Raw genomic sequence first — 17,299 nt, 5'->3', positions numbered from 1 at the left:
CAGAGGCGTAGGTTTGATTTTGAGATTGGTGGGGACATCCCCGGAGGATTCGATTCAGGAAATGAAATGAATGGGTCAATGTATTAAACCTCTTAATATACCAGTGCAACCTCAATGTAATACAAAACAAATATCTACATTTACTCTTATGATTACATTGTTACCAGCCTAGGCCTCACCTGTGACCCTGCCTCTCTTCCTGAGCTACTACCTAGCAGGACTGTTTCGGTCACCTGATAAAATGAAACAATGTATGCATATGAAAAATGAGACAACAACTTGTGCCTAATCAAAGCTCTCATTTCAAACACACATTGAAGAACTATAGCAGATCATCTGCCTAACAATTGTCACAATAATGAATCTCACTACTAACATGTCAACATCATGTCATAGCTTGACCTCACCTGTGACCCTGCCTCTCTTCCTGAGCTACTACCTAGCAGGACTGTTTCGGTCACCTCAGCTGGCAAAATAACACATTGAGGGAATTAACAGTGAGGGAAAACATTTATGGCTAATTATTATTTTTACAATTGTTGATGACTCTACACTTTAGCAATTGAGAAAATATTTTAAATGACTTACTTGTGTTTGTTTTAAAGTAGCTCCTAATGTCTACTTTTCTTTTTTAGCAGCCATCCTGACTCAGCACATCAAAAAATTAGCCTAATTGACAAACACATGTTTGTTTCACTATATGTTTAAGCTCAGGACATTGCAGACTTCCACTTTTTTTTTTTTTATCAAGTTAATGATTCATATTTTAAACGACCTAGACCAAGCCCCACCCCAAAACACAACCCTTACAGAAACTTGTGCAAAACACTGGACTTAAATAGAAACATGATTTGTCAGATTTATACACCTTTTTAAATAGCAAGAACATATAAAATAGCCTGTTGTCATGATCTTTCATTGTAAGTGCCCATCACACACGCTCGCACGCACGCACGCACACACACACACAGTTTAGGTTTGCTATTTATCCCGTGATTGTCATACATTGAAAAAACTGCACTGTCCCATAATCAATATGTGACGCGATTTGTCCCGTATTTTTGTTCACAGAGCTGTTGATTTCTCCCACTTACCACTTCTAGGTTTCGGAGGATCTTTGGCTCTTCTCCAGCCTTTCACAAGTTAGAAAGAAAAAGGAAAGCCAATCGGATTAGCGATGTCGGTTCGCGAGGCGGGACTTATAATAGAGAACCACGTGTACCAGGAATTGCGCCTTTTTCACAGAACGCTCGAGTGGTTTTATATATACATATAATTTATTTTTTATATAAAATTGGTTTTATATATAAATATATTTAATTTTTATATAAAATTGATTTTATATATAAATATATTAATTTTTTTATCGAAATTATTGCTGGGGCAAATCAGTGGTCATTGGATATTGGTAGGGACACGTCCCTAGCGTCCCTACCAAATTCTACGCCCCTGGATTTCATTCTTGTGCCTCTTGAAATCGACAGTAAAGCATCAGTGAGGTCATCAGTCTCATTCACTATACGGCCCTGTGTACTGGATTTAGACACCAGAACATCACACCATAACACTGTGTTCTTGCTGAACATTTCATTTCAAATGGGCAATAACGGGGAGTTTATCCAACTTTTGGCTGCACTCATCTCTCCAGGCAATCCACTAAATGTTGGATCATGGCTGCAGGGATTTGCTCTGTTCAAAAAAGATCAACAGTTTTTATAAGCATGATTAAAACAGTCTTTTGATGAAGTCAAATCGGCATGTTAAATGTAAAGATGAAAGACTCAATTACAAATGCATGTATGTAAATCATCCAGTCAAATTCCCATTTTTTAATCGATGATGCAATGCACTCATCTCTACAGGCAATATTGTTGGACTGAAGTTGCATTACCAATTTTTCATTTCAAATGGGCAATAATGGGGAGTTTATCCAACTTTTGGTTGCACTCATCTCTCCAGGCAATCCACTAAATGTTGGATCATGGCTGCTGGGATTTGCTCTGTTCAGAAAAAGTTCAACTCTTTTTATAAGCATGATTTCAATATTGAAAATAGTCTTTTGATAAAGTAAAATTGACTCAATAACAAATGCAAGTATTAAATCATCCAGTCAAATTCCCATTGATGATGCAATGCACTCATCTCTGAAGTTGCATTAAGCAAACCTGCTAATTTCCCATACCAATGAACTTATTTTAGAAACAAATTAGATGCCTCATGCACTGTGACACACTACCAGCTCAGTTTCAGTGTCAGAATGTGGTTTAGTTTATTTAGGTTAGTATATTGTATGAACTGTGTGCTAAATCAATGTGGTTTTCTTTTACCTACAGACACAGTAGATGTAGAATTATGTGACTATTATTGGTCATCTGAGGTATGTGTGCAAGTAAATGTGCAGATGAACATATGGTGTATGTGGGTGTTTGGGTGAAGAGCTCACATGAACCCCCTGTTCTTACCTCAACAACAGAGTAAACAACTTTACTGGAAACTAAAGTCAGAGCTCAAGAACCAAATAAGGCTGTTTTAACTCCGCCCACTATTGCTCAGACAGTTTACTGTTAATACAAATAGTTTATTATTTCAATTTACATCAATTTTTTTTTTCAAGTGCACAAGATGCTATTTGTTGCTATTTACTCTTGATGCAAACAATATCTATCACTATTTTCCAGTGATGGATGAAGTACACAAATCCTGTACTTTAGTAAAAGTACAGATACTCTGATGAAATTTTATTACAGTAAAAGTTCCCCTTGAAATTTCTACTTGGGAAAAACATACTTAATGTTAAAGGTACTGATCTATTAGGTGTGTTTATTGGGAGGGATTTAATCTATTTTTCATCAAAAGTCAGAGTTACAATATGACACAGAGTTCATAAAAGTCCCCACTGAAGTTTAGATGAGGTTAGTGGCTCTTGGCATGGGGTTGGCATGCAAAACCAGAAGATGCTCACTTCAATGACAGTCTCAGTTGCCTCCTTTTCTGAGACTGTCAATCCGTGCATCTTCTCACGTGGCTCGTTGAGCATGACATGGTGGAGACTCACAGCATGTGGAGGCTCATGCTACGATCCACACACAACTCACCACACGCCCCATTGAGAGCTAGAACCACTAATCACGACCACAAGGAGGTTACACCGTGTGACTCTAACCTCCCTAGTAACCGGGCTAATTTGGTTGTTTAGGAGACCTGGCTGGAGTCACTCAGCGCTCCCTGGATTCAAACTCCCGACTCCAGGGGTGATAGTCAGTGTCAATACTCGCTGATATACCCAGACCCCAGAATTAGACTCTTAACATTGGCCTCCACCTAATTAACTATATACACTCACCTAAAGGATTATTAGGAACACCATACTAATACTGTGTTTGACCCCCTTTCACCTTTAGAACTGCCTTAATTCTACGTGGCATTGATTCAACAAGGTGCTGAAAGCATTCTTTAGAAATGTTGGCCCATATTGATAGGATAGCATCTTGCAGTTGATGGAGATTTGTGGGATGCACATCCAGGGCACGAAGCTCCCGTTCCACCACATCCCAAAGATGCTCTATTGGGTTGCGATCTGGTGAATGTGGGGGCCATTTTAGTACAGTGAACTCATTGTCATGTTCAAGAAACCATGTACCCATCAGAGGATGGGTACATGGTGGCCATAAAGGGATGGACTTGGTCAGAAACAATGCTCAGGTAGGCCGTGGCATTTAAACGATGCCCAATTGGCACTAAGGGGCCTAAAGTGTGCCAAGAAAACATCCCCCACACCATTACACCACCACCACCAGCCTGCACAGTGGTAACAAGGCATGATGGATCCATGTTCTCATTCTGTTTACGCCAAATTCTGACTCTACCATCTGAATGTCTCAACAGAAATCGAGACTCATCAGACCAGGCAACATTTTTCCAGTCTTCAACTGTCCAATTTTGGTGAGCTCTTGCAAATTGTAGCCTCTTTTTCCTATTTGTAGTGGAGATGAGTGGTACCCGGTGGGGTCTTCTGCTGGTGTAGCCCATCCGCCTCAAGGTTGTGCGTGTTGTGGCTTCACAAATGCTTTGCTGTATACCTCGGTTGTAACGAGTGGTTATTTCAGGCAAAGTTGCTCTTCTATCAGCTTGAATCAGTCGGCCCATTCTCCTCTGACCTCTAGCATCAACAAGGCATTTTCAGCCCACAGGACTGCCGCATACTGGATGTTTTTCCTTTTCACACCATTCTTTGTAAACCCTAGAAATGGTTGTGCGTGAAAATCCCAGTAACTGAGCAGATTGTGAAATACTCAGACCGCCCGTTTGGCACCAACAACCATGCCACGCTCAAAATTGCTTAAATCACCTTTCTTTCCCATTCTGACATTCAGTTTGGAGTTCAGGAGATTGTCTTGACCAGGACCACACCCCTAAATGCATTGAAGCAACTGCCATGTGATTGGTTGATTAGATAATTGCATTAATGAGAAATTGAACAGGTGTTCCTAATAATCCTTTAGGTGAGTGTATAAACATTAAAAATAAAGTAAAAATCATCTGTTGGGTTTTTCCAGACATTTGTAATTACAGTCATTTACAGGTGTTGTTAAATGAAGACAGACTAACTTCCTCTCCTGCAACAGATATCCAACCCACAAACAAAAACAAATTTCCTACTTTCCATAAACAAACCGTCTCTTATTGGACAATGGAATTGTGGTTTCATACAGCGGCCGAACATGACTTGCAATAAACTGATAATTTCCCTGCTGAAAAGACGAGCATTGTTGCTCACCAGCTAATCTTGTGTTTTAGTTGCTGATCCTTCAGTAAAGGATGCTGGTGTGATGGTGACCCTTGCAGGATTTCAATCTAGCTTAACCAGCATCATCACTGTACTGTATGAATGTGGAGCAGGTGCATCATCAGCTCAATATGGCTGTTAATTATGGTTGCTAGGGGCGACACTGTTTGGCATCTTGCCATATTGTTTTTCAGGAAATGGTGGCCTACCAGAACCAAAAGTGTCAAAACATCTCTAGAAGGTGTGAACTGAGTAGAAACATGGAGGCAAATGAAATAGTTTCCTTTTCTATCAATTGTCTGTATTTTAAAACTAATAATATGAGCATTCGGCATACTCACAACACAATTCTGAATAACTATGATTAGCATCTTTTCTAATGAATATCAAAGCAAACTGACCATCGTTTGTGATCTTGTTATTGCAACAGAAATAAGAAAACAATGAAGAAATAAGCTAAATATTGAATGTTTAGAATTGTTGCACCGATACATCCTATAAAACTTTTAAAATCTGCTAACAGACAGACAGACAGACAGATAGATAGATAGACAGACAGATAGACAGACAGATAGATAGACAGACAGACAGACAGACAGATAGACAGACAGACAGATAGACAGACAGACAGACAGATAGATAGACAGACAGATAGACAGACAGACAGACAGACAGATAGATAGACAGACAGACAGATAGATAGACAGACATGTATGACTTTCTTTCTTTCTTTAGTGAAACACAAAAGGAGATGTTAGGCAGGATGTTAACCTCAGTCACAATTCATTTGAACTGCATCTTTTCAATGAATATAAATGTTGGTGGTCATTCTGCCCTTTGTGTTCCACGTACTAAAGTCATAAAGGTTTGATACAGCATGAGGGTGGGTAAATGATAACAGAATTTTAGATAGCACTAACTCTGTCATGACAGGTGTGAGTTATTGTCAGAGGGAGATAAAAACAGGTACGGGTGGTGATTGTTCCTCATTGTTAATGTTCTCACGGCATTTGTTGCTTTCCGATGATGAGAGACGTTGAAAAAGGAAGTGAAAGTCTGACTATAATCTGCTGTATAAAACAAAATCTGCATCTTATATGACACAGAATGCATTATAAGAATTGTCTTAAGAATGATTTATTTATTTAATACAGTGGGGCATTGATGGGTGAGTTATTGCTTGATATAAAGCATCTGTATTAAGACACTCTTTACTGTTTTTATTTATAAAAGTGAGTAGATAGGATATTAAAGATTTGAATGTGCTATTATTTGTTATTTATTTATTAGAATTAGAAGCCCTCGCGTGTGACATCATATCCTGGTCCGTTGCGCTTTCTTAATTTTTTTGCATGCTCATAGTCCAGTAACTTTTAATAGTGAATCGATTGTGTTTTATCATTCCTCATTTGTAAGTTGCTTTAGATAAAAGTGTGCTAAATTATTGTATATTTTAATGTAGCTGTGTCAGTGTGTCTTTCTAAGAGTTCATCTTGTGGTCATGTCATGACTTCTTTCACTTTCAGGTATTTCAGGTCCATATACATCTTATTCATCTCAGATTACATCTTATCTCATGCGGATGTGGGCACAATATACCAATGATTCATGAAAATATGATGTTAGATTTTAACAGCCGCGACCCATGCGTTTACAGTCTAGGCCTTCAGTGTGATTCATGATATTAAGAAAACACAGTTTCACAATGAATAAGACTCTGTACATTACATATCATACATATCATACATTATGTGGCAGTCAACTAATAATACCAACTGACATTTTAAAAACACATCATGAAAGCCAGGAGGTCTAATACCAAGAAAAAGCTCTCTTAATAATATTTCACATGACCTCATCATGTTGTATGGATGATTCAGTAAAAGGTGTTCAATTATCAGTGTAATGGGCTAATGTAACAATTATTTCCTATGGATTGTTCTCAAACGTCAAACACAATATCCAACACCAATATAAGCTTCAACAACATTAAAGTAGTTCTCTAGCTAACGTTAGCATTCTTCTTCTTCTTTGGATTTATTGGCGGTTGGCAAAGCAGCTCAGGTGCAGTTACGCCACCTACTGGGATGGAGTATGAGGCATTGATGAAGGAGGAAATAAAAAGACGGAAAAGAGAGGGGTAAGAACGCCTACCTAAAATGTAATTTTTTAATCTGAATATCATTTTTCCCAAAGACTTTAGACTTTAGGTAAACTAATACAGCCTTAGTCACTTTTGAATTGTTATTCAATAAGTTATGTAATGTTAAACTATTTATGGATATGGCTTTAACTTCTTCTCCGAGCAGAGATCTTTCTTTGTAATAATTATGCATTCAAATAGAACATGTTCAACAGTTTCCAATAATCCACAATTATTGCACAATCCATTATTATGCTTTCCTATCTTAAATAGTGACTGGTTCAATGCAGTGTGTCCCATACAGCGTCATGAAATTACTGTTTCTTTTGCTACGAACTACTCTCTCATGTCCTACATCTTTTTTCTTTCCATATAGATGTCTTCCCTTTCTCTCCTGGGTCCACATTTCTTCCCACATCCTCTCTTTAATTAATCCTTTAATTTCGCTTTACTCAGTGGTGCATCAATATCTATTTTTGGATACTTTAATGCCAGTTTAGCCATTTCATTTGCTAGCCACAGAAAGAATGTTTATAACCCTTTTTGTTGTATTCTAAACAATGTCTGAAGGTTTTCAAAAATAATTTCCTGTCTAGAATTAGATTTCCCATTCATTAAGCTGGTAAGGCCAGAAAGAGGGTCAGAACAGACCAGCACATTTAGTGGCTGAACTTCTTCCACCCACTGAAGAGCCAACAGTTTTGCTGTCATTTCCGATGAGTAAACAGATCAATGATTAGATGTTCTTTTCCCTATTTTATAGTCAAACTGAGGAATAACTTCAGCTGCTGCTGTTTGTCCAGACTCTGGATCCTTTGAACCGTCAGTATAGATTTGTATACAATAATAATACTCTTAAACTATATATTGCCTCACTACCATGTCCTTAGAAACCCATCTTTGTTTGTCGTTTATTTTTTCCAGCAAATGTAAATCGACTGATGCCATTGGAAACATCCAGTGAGGTAACACTGGCAGTGCCACTGTTGGGCTTACTTCAACATTCGGTGAGCCTCATTATTTGCGTTCCAGCTGAAAATCACCAACTGTGAATACTCATGTTCCCAACAGTTGTCCAGAACTTTCTTTACAGGATGACTTTAACTATGTGCTTTTATTGCTATCCAGTAAACCATTTTCAATTGTATCCAGCGAATTTCCAAATGCATTTCTCCCACTTCCACTTGAAGAGCAGCTGCTGGTGAAGATCTGAATGCACCACAACAAATTCTTAATGCCTGGGATTGGATAACTTCTACCTTTTTTCAAAGATGCAGAAGCTGAACTATATATAAAAATGTTATAATCTGTAGTGGATCTTATTAAGACACTTTATACTCTCCTTAGAGAAGGGCGACTAGCCCCCCAATCTGTCCCAGCCAAGCTTCTTAATACATTTATTCCCTTCTTACATTTGAGTGTTAGCATCGCTCTTCTTCATGTACTTTAAGTAACGATACGACAGTGGTGTTAGCCGCTATACTGCCATCTTTTGCTGTGGATCAGCATGATCGTCTCTGCTGCCCCCGTCAGCTTTGGAATGTCATTTGCATCTGGAAAATGTCAGAGTTTGAGGTCATTTCTAAAGTTATTTTTACCCAAAAACAAAGGTCAGAAATCAAGCAAACATACTTCTGCTGTTAGGAACAGATTATTATTGTTCCTCATATCAATAATCTTTGGAGACTTTCTACGTTTCACGTTATTTCTAAAGACCGTTCTGTCACCATGACAAATTCCTCGTGTGTCTTTACGCATTCTTGGCAATAAAGCTCCTTCTGATTCTTTTCGCTGTTCGTGTCACCAAACAACAATGTTCTAAGCATAACCAAGTGTATCTACACAATTGGCTCCAAACTACTGAATGCACCTTTAATAGTGAACCTATCTAAACATTTAGTGAATAAACAGCTTCACCAAACTATTGAAAACTACAGAAACCTTCAACCAACCCATAAACCTAAACCTGATCCTAACCTTAACCTACCACTAAATCTAACCTTAGCCAAACTAAAACTTAGTAACCTTGATTGAGACTCTCGCGAGACTTGGATTGGCACTCCCAGTGGATTGTATAAAGTGGGCGGTTCCACAGTTTGAACGGCAGATGGGACGCAAGACTCGGGACGCTCAGCACTCTTTAATGCATTTTGTTTTAAGTGTGCAGTTTCTAACTTGGCTAAAATGGACACTTCTCCAGTCGAAGTTTAATCGATTTGGGAAATGAAACCGCTGATCAAATACTTGTGAATTTTTTTCGATGTTTTTAAACACGCGCACGCAAGAAAACAAGAGTTTCATGATGAAGATGAATTGTGGCGAACTGTTCTGGATATGATTCATATATTTGTTTCTTCGGTCTGTTCCTGTGTTTCGCGAAAGGTGAGAAATTTCTATTTTCAATAAATGTTAACCAAGCGTACCTACACAGCCAATGAGCACGAGGATTCTGTTAGTGAAAACGCAGAGGGTCATGTGATTTCAACATGGCGAAACACACTGAAGGGGTGACCCGCACCATGTAGAATAAAATACTTTTTATAGAAAACTATTATGAGTACAGTCGTCATTTCATGTGAGTGTACACCATTCAGATCAAATTTCACAAAAACACAATTCATTTTTTAATGTGTACAACTTTTTAAATTGGCTCCAATCTACTGAATGCACCTTTAATAGTGAACTTATCAAAACATTTAGTGAATAAACAGCTTCACCAAACTATTGAAAACGACAGAAACCTTCAACCAACCCATAAGCCTAAACCTGACCCTAACCTTAACCTGCCACTAAATCTAACCTTAGTCAAACTAAACTTAGTAACCTCGATTGAGACTCTCGCGAGACTTGGATTGGCGGTCCCAGTGGATTGTATAATGTTGGCGGTTCCACACAGTTTGAGCGGCAGATGGGACGCAAGACTCGGGACACGGACGCTCGGCACTCTTTAATGCATTTTGTTTTAAGTGTGTAGTTTCTAATTTGGCTAAAATGGACACATCTCCAGTCGAAGTTCAATCGATTTGAGAAATGAAACGGCTGATCAAATATTTGTTTGGATGTTATTAAACACACGCACGCAAGAAAACAAGAGTTTCATGATGAAGATGAATTGTGGCGAACTGTTCTGGATATGATTCATATATTTGTTTTCTTCGGTCTGTTCCTGTGTTTCGCGAAAGGTGAGAAATTTGTATTTTCAATAAATAAGCCAAACAAACAAACAAACAAATTTTTACCCTTTATTCAAAACAAAAGTTTATTACACAAATACCTTTAAAACAACTAAAAGATTACTTTCAGACTATTATTTTGCATTTGAACTGTTGAGCGAGAATAAACTCTAGAACTGCAGGATTATCAATATTTGTGAGCGCTGAGGAGACATTGAACACATGCTGGGACACATTTACCAGCTGGACGGGTCATTTAGCACAAACTCGTATTGGAATCACATGGGTTAATAAAAAGGTTTAATTAAAAATATATACAATTTAAAGGCTAATTAATAGGAACACAAGTAAAAATAAGAGAAACGTGACTTGAAAAATTAAATCAAAACACGGAGAATGAAAATCATCTGTATTTTTGTTAATTCTCGATAAAGAAAATACTAAAACACAATCCGATTCTCAAGACTTTCACATTTCTTTCCCATTCTCCTTTCTCAAAAGTAAAATCAAACTCGACTCATCGACACTTCCAGAAGTCCCCAGCAGGGGTGATAAAGACAAAGGAAATGTAAAACTGACCCAATGCTGGTTTCAGTTTCAATCTAATCTCTGTGTTGGGCCGGTGGGACACTGATCATGAGCACCTGCTGGTAGATGCTGGAACTACAGGTGAAACTCGAAAAATTAGAATATCGTGCAAAAGTTCATTAATTTCAGTAATTCAACTTAAAAGGTGAAACTAATATATTATATAGACTCATTACAAGCAAAGTAAGATATTTCAAGCCTTTATTTGATATAATTTTGATGATTATGGCTTGCAGCTTATGAAAACCCCAAATTCAGAATCTCAGAACATTAGAATATTGTGAAAAGGTTCAGTATTGTAGGCTCAAAGTGTCACACTCTAATCAGCTAAACACCTGCAAAGGGTTCCTGAGCCTTTAAATGGTCTCTCAGTCTGGTTCAGTTGAATTCGCAATCATGGGGAAGACTGCTGACCTGACAGTTGTGCAGAAAACCATCATTGACACCCTCCACAAGGAGGGAAAGCCTCAAAAGGTAATTGCAAAAGAAGTTGGATGTTCTCAAAGTGCTGTATCAAAGCACATTAATAGAAAGTTAAGTGGAAGGGAAAAGTGTGGAAGAAAAAGGTGCACAAGCAGCAGGGATGACCGTAGCCTGGAGAGGATTGTCAGGAAAAGGCCATTCAAATGTGTGGGGAGCTTCACAAGGAGTGGACTGAGGCTGGAGTTACTGCATCAAGAGCCACCACACACAGACGGGTCCTGGACATGGGCTTCAAATGTCAAACGCCTTACCTGGGCTAAAGAAAAAAGAACTGGTCTGTTGCTCAGTGGTCCAAAGTCCTCTTTTCTGATGAGAGCAAATTTTGCATCTCATTTGGAAACCAAGGTCCCAGAGTCTGGAGGAAGAATGGAGAGGCACACAATCCAAGATGCTTGAAGTCCAGTGTGAAGTTTCCACAGTCTGTGTTGGTTTGGGGAGCCATGTCATCGGCTGGTGTTGGTCCACTGTGCTTTATTAAGTCCAGAGTCAACGCAGCCGCTCTACCGGGACATTTTAGAGCACTTCATGCTTCCTTCAGCAGACAAGCTTTATGGAGATGCTGACTTCATTTTCCAGCAGGACTTGGCACCTGCCCACACTGCCAAAAGTACCAAAACCTGGTTCAATGACCATGGTATTACTGTGCTTGATTGGCCAGCAAACTCGCCTGACCTGAACCCCATATAGAGAATCTATGGGGCATTGCCAAGAGAAAGATGAGAGACATGAGACCAAACAATGCAGAAGAGCTGAAGGCCGCTATTGAAGCATCTTGGTCTTCCATAACACCTCAGCAGTGCCACAGGCTGATAGCGTCCATGCCACGCGCATTGAGGCAGTAATTAATGCAAAAGGGGCCCAAACCAAGTACTGAGTACATATGCATGATTATACTTTTCAGAGGGCCGACATTTCTGTATTTAAAATCCTTTTTTTTTATTGATTTCATGTAATATTCTAATTTTCTGAGATTCTGAATTTGGGGTTTTCATAAGCTGTAAGCCATAATCATCAAAATTATATCAAATAAAGGCTTGAAATATCTTACTTTGCTTGTAATGAGTCTATATAATATATTAGTTTCACCTTTAAGTTGAATTACTGAAATTAATGAACTTTTGCACGATATTCTAATTTTTCGAATTTCACCTGTATAGTGGATCTTATTAAGACACTATATACTCTCCTTAGAGAAGGGCGACTAGCCCCCCAATCTGTCCCAGCCAAGCTTCATAATACATTTATTCCCTTCTTATATTTGAGTTTTAGCTCTTCTTCATGTACTTTAAGTAACCATACGACAGTGGTGTTAGTCGCTATACTGCCATCTATTGCTGTGGATCAGCATGATCGTCTCTGCTGCCCCCGTCAGCTTTGGAATGTCATTTGCATCTGGAAAATGTCCGAGTTTGAGGTCATTTCTAAAGTTATTTTTACTCTTATAATATAATTGTTTTGCCCAAAAACAAAGGTCAGAAATCAAGTGAATGTGATTCTGCTGTTAAGAACAGATTTTTATTGTTCCTCATATCAATAATCTTTGGAGACTGTCTACGTTTCACGTTATTTCTAAAGACAGTTCTGTCACCGTGACAAATTCCTTGTGTGTCTTTACGCATTCTTGGCAATAAAGCTCATTCTTTTTCTTTTCGCTGTTCGTGTCACCAAACAACAATGTTCTAAGCATAACCAAGTGTACCTACACAATTGGCTCCAAACTACTGAATGCACCTTTAATAGTACATTTATCTAAACATTTAGTGAATAAACAGCTTCACCAAACTATTGAAAACGACAGAAACCTTCAACCAACCCATAAGCCTAAACCTGACCCTAACCTTAACCCTACCACTAAATCTAACCTTAGTCAAACAAAAACTTAGTAGCAGCGATTGAGACTCTTGCGAGACTTGGATTGGCACTCCCAGTGGATTGTATAAAGTGGGCGGTTCCACACAGTTTGAGCAGCAGATGGGACGCAGGACGCTCAGCACTCTTTAATGCATTTTGTTTTAAGTGTGCAGTTTCTAACTTGGCTAAAATGGACACTTCTCCAGTCGAAGTTTAATCGATTTGAGAAATGAAGCTGATCAAATATTTGTGAATTTTTGGGATGTTATTAAACATGCGCATGCAAGAAAACAAGAGTTTCACGATGAAGATGAATTGTGGCGAACTGTTCTGGATATGATTCATATATTTGTTTTCTTCGGTCTGTTCCTGTGTTTCACGAAAGGTGAGAAATTTGTATTTTCAATAAATAAGCCAAACAAACAAACAAACAAATTTTTACCCTTTATTCAAAACAAAAGTTTATTACACAAATACCTTTAAAACAACTAAAAGATTACTTTCAGACTATTATTTTGCATTTGAACTGTTGAGCGAGAATAAACTCTAGAACTGCAGGATTATCAATATTTGTGAGCGCTGAGGAGACATTGAACACATGCTGGGACACATTTACCAGCTGGACGGGTCATTTAGCACAAACTCGTATCGGAATCACATGGGATAATAAAAAGGTTTAATTAATAATATATACAATTTAAAGGCTAATTAATAGGAACACAAGTAAAAATAAGAGAAACTTGACATGAAAAATTAAAACAAAACTCGGAGAATGAAAATAATCTGTATTTTTGTTAATTCTCGATAAAGAAAATACTTAAACACAATCCGATTCTCAAGACTTTCACATTTTCTTTCCCATTCTCCTTTCTCAAAACTAAAATCAAACTCGACTCATCGACACTTCCAGAAGTCCCCAGCAGGGGTGATAAAGACAAAGGAAATGTAAAACTGACCCAATGCTGGTTTCAGTTTCATCTAATCTCAGTGTTGGGCCGGTGGGACACTGATCATGAGCACCTGCTGGTAGATGCTGGAACTACATCATCCGATCACAAAAACAAAAACATCGTTTCAACATTCAGACGTTGCCGTGTTTTATGACGAAATAAAACAAATGTTCTTGAACAATTTCAATGTAAATGATTTAATTACATCTCACATCTTCATCCGGTGACGGATTGTTTTTGAATGTCCCTTAAAGAGCGTGAAATTGCTTTTAAATCACTCACGGTTAGGTAAGGGCAGGGGTGCCCACACTTTTTTGTGTGATGATCTACTTTTAAATGACCAACTCAATAAGATCTACCAACTAAAAAAACACAGTTTCATTTAAAATATGAAAATGCTTGTTGGGACTACTAAATGTATCCCTACATGGAATTCATCTTCTAATTAATACAAAAATATATAATAATGTTCAATGTTGATATCATTCAGTTTTAAAACGAAACCCAAAACACCTACATCACAATAGATTACAATAGCCAGGGCATTTACCTTATTCTGATGACGAGTATGTTTATTCAGTTGCCATGACAACCAGGTTTGCTCAAGCGCCTTCCAAGGGCTTCTGAGAAAAGAGCGCGAAATTGCGATGCTACTGCCCAGCATTGCCTTTGCGATCGACGTATCGGGCACCCCTGGGTAAGGGGCTCCTTATATCTTCAATAGTTTTGGATCAATACCTGCAGTTATATCTTTCTCCTTCCGACGAGACTGAACAGCCCATCTGAGGATCACCTGACTCGGGCTTTTGGGATCTTCAGAAGTGAGAGGATCTCCTCAAGGACAGAAACTAAGGTTTGTGTCAGTGTTTTATCTATTACATCATGACTGTACACCTGAAAATATAAAGATACAGTTCCAGAATCAGAACTGGACATCTCATATGACATCAAGTGTTATTGTTAGTTTGGTGAGCTTGTCTTTGATATTCTGTATAATGCCAATTGGATCCAGAATATGTGTATTATATGGTTGGGACATGGGTCAGAATATTCTGCTGGAGTAGGGATTTTGAAACACAATTTTAATGGGAGCATTTTGGAAACTAATAACGATTCTTCAGGACACTTTGTGTTAATGGTAGTTGTAGTGGATACATTTATAGTGATTATTGTTAACATCTATGTGTATAATTCTGTTGCAGAAAACGGTATTTATTTTACTGTTCTAGATCAAAAAAGTTAATACACGTTAAGCAAATCCCCTACTGCCTTTCTGGTTCTAGGTGGTGACTTTAATATAGCAATAAATAATATGTTATATAGGTGCCCACCAAGAAAAACAATATCTTCAAAAACGTTTATGGACAAATTTGATTGATATTTGGCGAAAAATGTATCCAGATGAATCTCAAAACACCTGGAGTAACAAGGACTGTTCGAAACAATCTAGAATTGATTATTGGTTGATCTCTAAAACATTAAGAAGCAACAATATTCAGTTACTATTAGCAACAGTCCTTTGACCATAAAGCCATTTATATTTCAGTATGTTTATCCCAAAATAATCTCAGAAGCATCGCTCTGGAGGTCAAATAGGTCCCTCCTTAATGATGATAAGTTGAAGCAGCAAATTAATGAACTAATCAAAATGTGCTGGAACAGAGACACAAAAGGCTTATGTGTGAAATTGGAGCTTTTAAAATATGAATTAGGGAAATTTCTAAGGAGGTTTGGAAGCAATATAGAAGTTCTTTCACAACTAACTCTTAATCTTTTGAGGATTCATTATCTGGCAGTCAAACATATGAATACTTCAGACTACAAAATAAATTAGATGAACTGTATAGATCAAGAGCTAAGGGAGCTCATGTTAGATCTAGAAACAAATGGCTAGAAGAAGGGGAACAAAATTCATCCTACTTCTTTAGGTTGGGAAAAGCTAATGCTTTGAATGCTTCAGTTGTCCATCTTCGAACTAATGATGGGGCTCTTGATGACCCTAAAGCATCTTTTTGCTCCAAGTTTTATAACAATTTAAATAATCAAGATATTGTGAAAAATCAGGCAATTCTTTTTTTGATTCAATTAGTCAAAATAAATGTATTTCAGCAGAAGATAAAGAAGCTTGCGATAACAATCTCCCAAACGGAAATCTTACAGGCCCTTACGAATCCAAAAAATAATAAAAGTCTGGTCTGTGATGGTTTAACCTCTCCTGAGTTATACAAGATGTTTGCTGAACATTTATCCCCTTTCTTGTTAAAGGTTTTTGCCGAGTATTGAAATGGAAGCACTTCCACCAAGTATGACACAAGGGATCAATACCTTAGTACCAAAACCCAATAAAGACTAGTGTTGTCAAAAATACCGGTACTCCAGTAACAAGTCTGTACTCAAACAAAAAATGATTTGCGATACCAGAATTTCTGGAGGTACCGAGTGCAGAGTCGGGAACTTTCGAACGCTCACAACAAGCAAAAGATGACGACAAGCAAAGCTGCTGCGGCGTCTCGCCTGAATCTTGTCGAAAAGAAAAGTGGAAAAAGCCAGGTTTGGAAATTCATAGGTTAGGTTTGTGTGGTCGGTGCTTCTCTATAAATTGCGCAAATGTCCCGATCTAAGGGGGAGAGATTGAAACTGTACCCGGCTGAGAGAGACTCTGCCTCGGGGAACTCGTCCCTCGCGCGTGCACGCTTAATGCAGCTAGATTAGAACTTATTTAATCATAATATCTATATATATATGTCCATATGCATTTCTTATCATGAAGAAAAATGGCAAAATGCAGCTTTATTAATAAGAGAGCACTTTGCACATTAGTTTGGAAATTTGTTTTTTATTAATTCTATTGTATGCTTGTTTATTTAGGTTTTGTTTTTTAGTACTTGGTAAACATTTAAATTAAAAGTTGCAAAAGTTGAAGCAAATCTTATATAAGTGTTCAAAAATACTTTAAGCATACATTGAGCAACACTTTAATTTAAATATATTATTTTTGAATTATAACAAAACTGAACAATGGCATATTTTTGTTCATAGTTCAGCTGTTAATTTAAGTTTGTTAATAAAAGCGTGTTGTTTAGTAACCTGTTTTTGTGTTTTGCTTTGGTACTTAAAATGGTATTGAGTATCGTGAAATTTCACTGGTATTGGTACCGACTACTGAAATTTTAGTACAGTGACAACACTAATAAAGACCAGGCATGTTTAGCTAAGTGTCGCCCGATTACTCTTTTAAATAAGGATTATAAAATTTTTGTTTTGATTTTTGCAAAAATAATTAAAGATGTTCTTTATTCTATAATTGGCGAATCACAATCAGTAT

The 17,299-nt window shown here is 37.7% G+C and overlaps 1 protein-coding gene across 1 annotated transcript in view; it reads left to right on the top strand.

Annotated features, from left to right (window-relative positions):
• The first annotated feature begins 10,003 nt into the window (after window positions 1-10,003).
• The window catches only part of LOC127639484 (SLAM family member 5-like), a 31,741-nt gene continuing 24,445 nt past the window's right edge, over window positions 10,004-17,299 (top strand). The window contains exon 1 of the mRNA XM_052121535.1: window positions 10,004-10,111. Coding sequence (XP_051977495.1) covers window positions 10,063-10,111 — 49 coding nt within the window. The 5' untranslated portion in view covers window positions 10,004-10,062. The remainder of the gene's footprint in view (window positions 10,112-17,299) is intronic.

The sequence above is a fragment of the Xyrauchen texanus genome, chromosome 48 (assembly GCF_025860055.1).
Source record: "Xyrauchen texanus isolate HMW12.3.18 chromosome 48, RBS_HiC_50CHRs, whole genome shotgun sequence".
Taxonomy (NCBI): Eukaryota; Metazoa; Chordata; class Actinopteri; order Cypriniformes; family Catostomidae; genus Xyrauchen; species Xyrauchen texanus.
The sequence above is the reverse complement of the archived record's forward strand: the minus strand, read 5'-3'. Positions and strand labels throughout refer to the sequence as shown.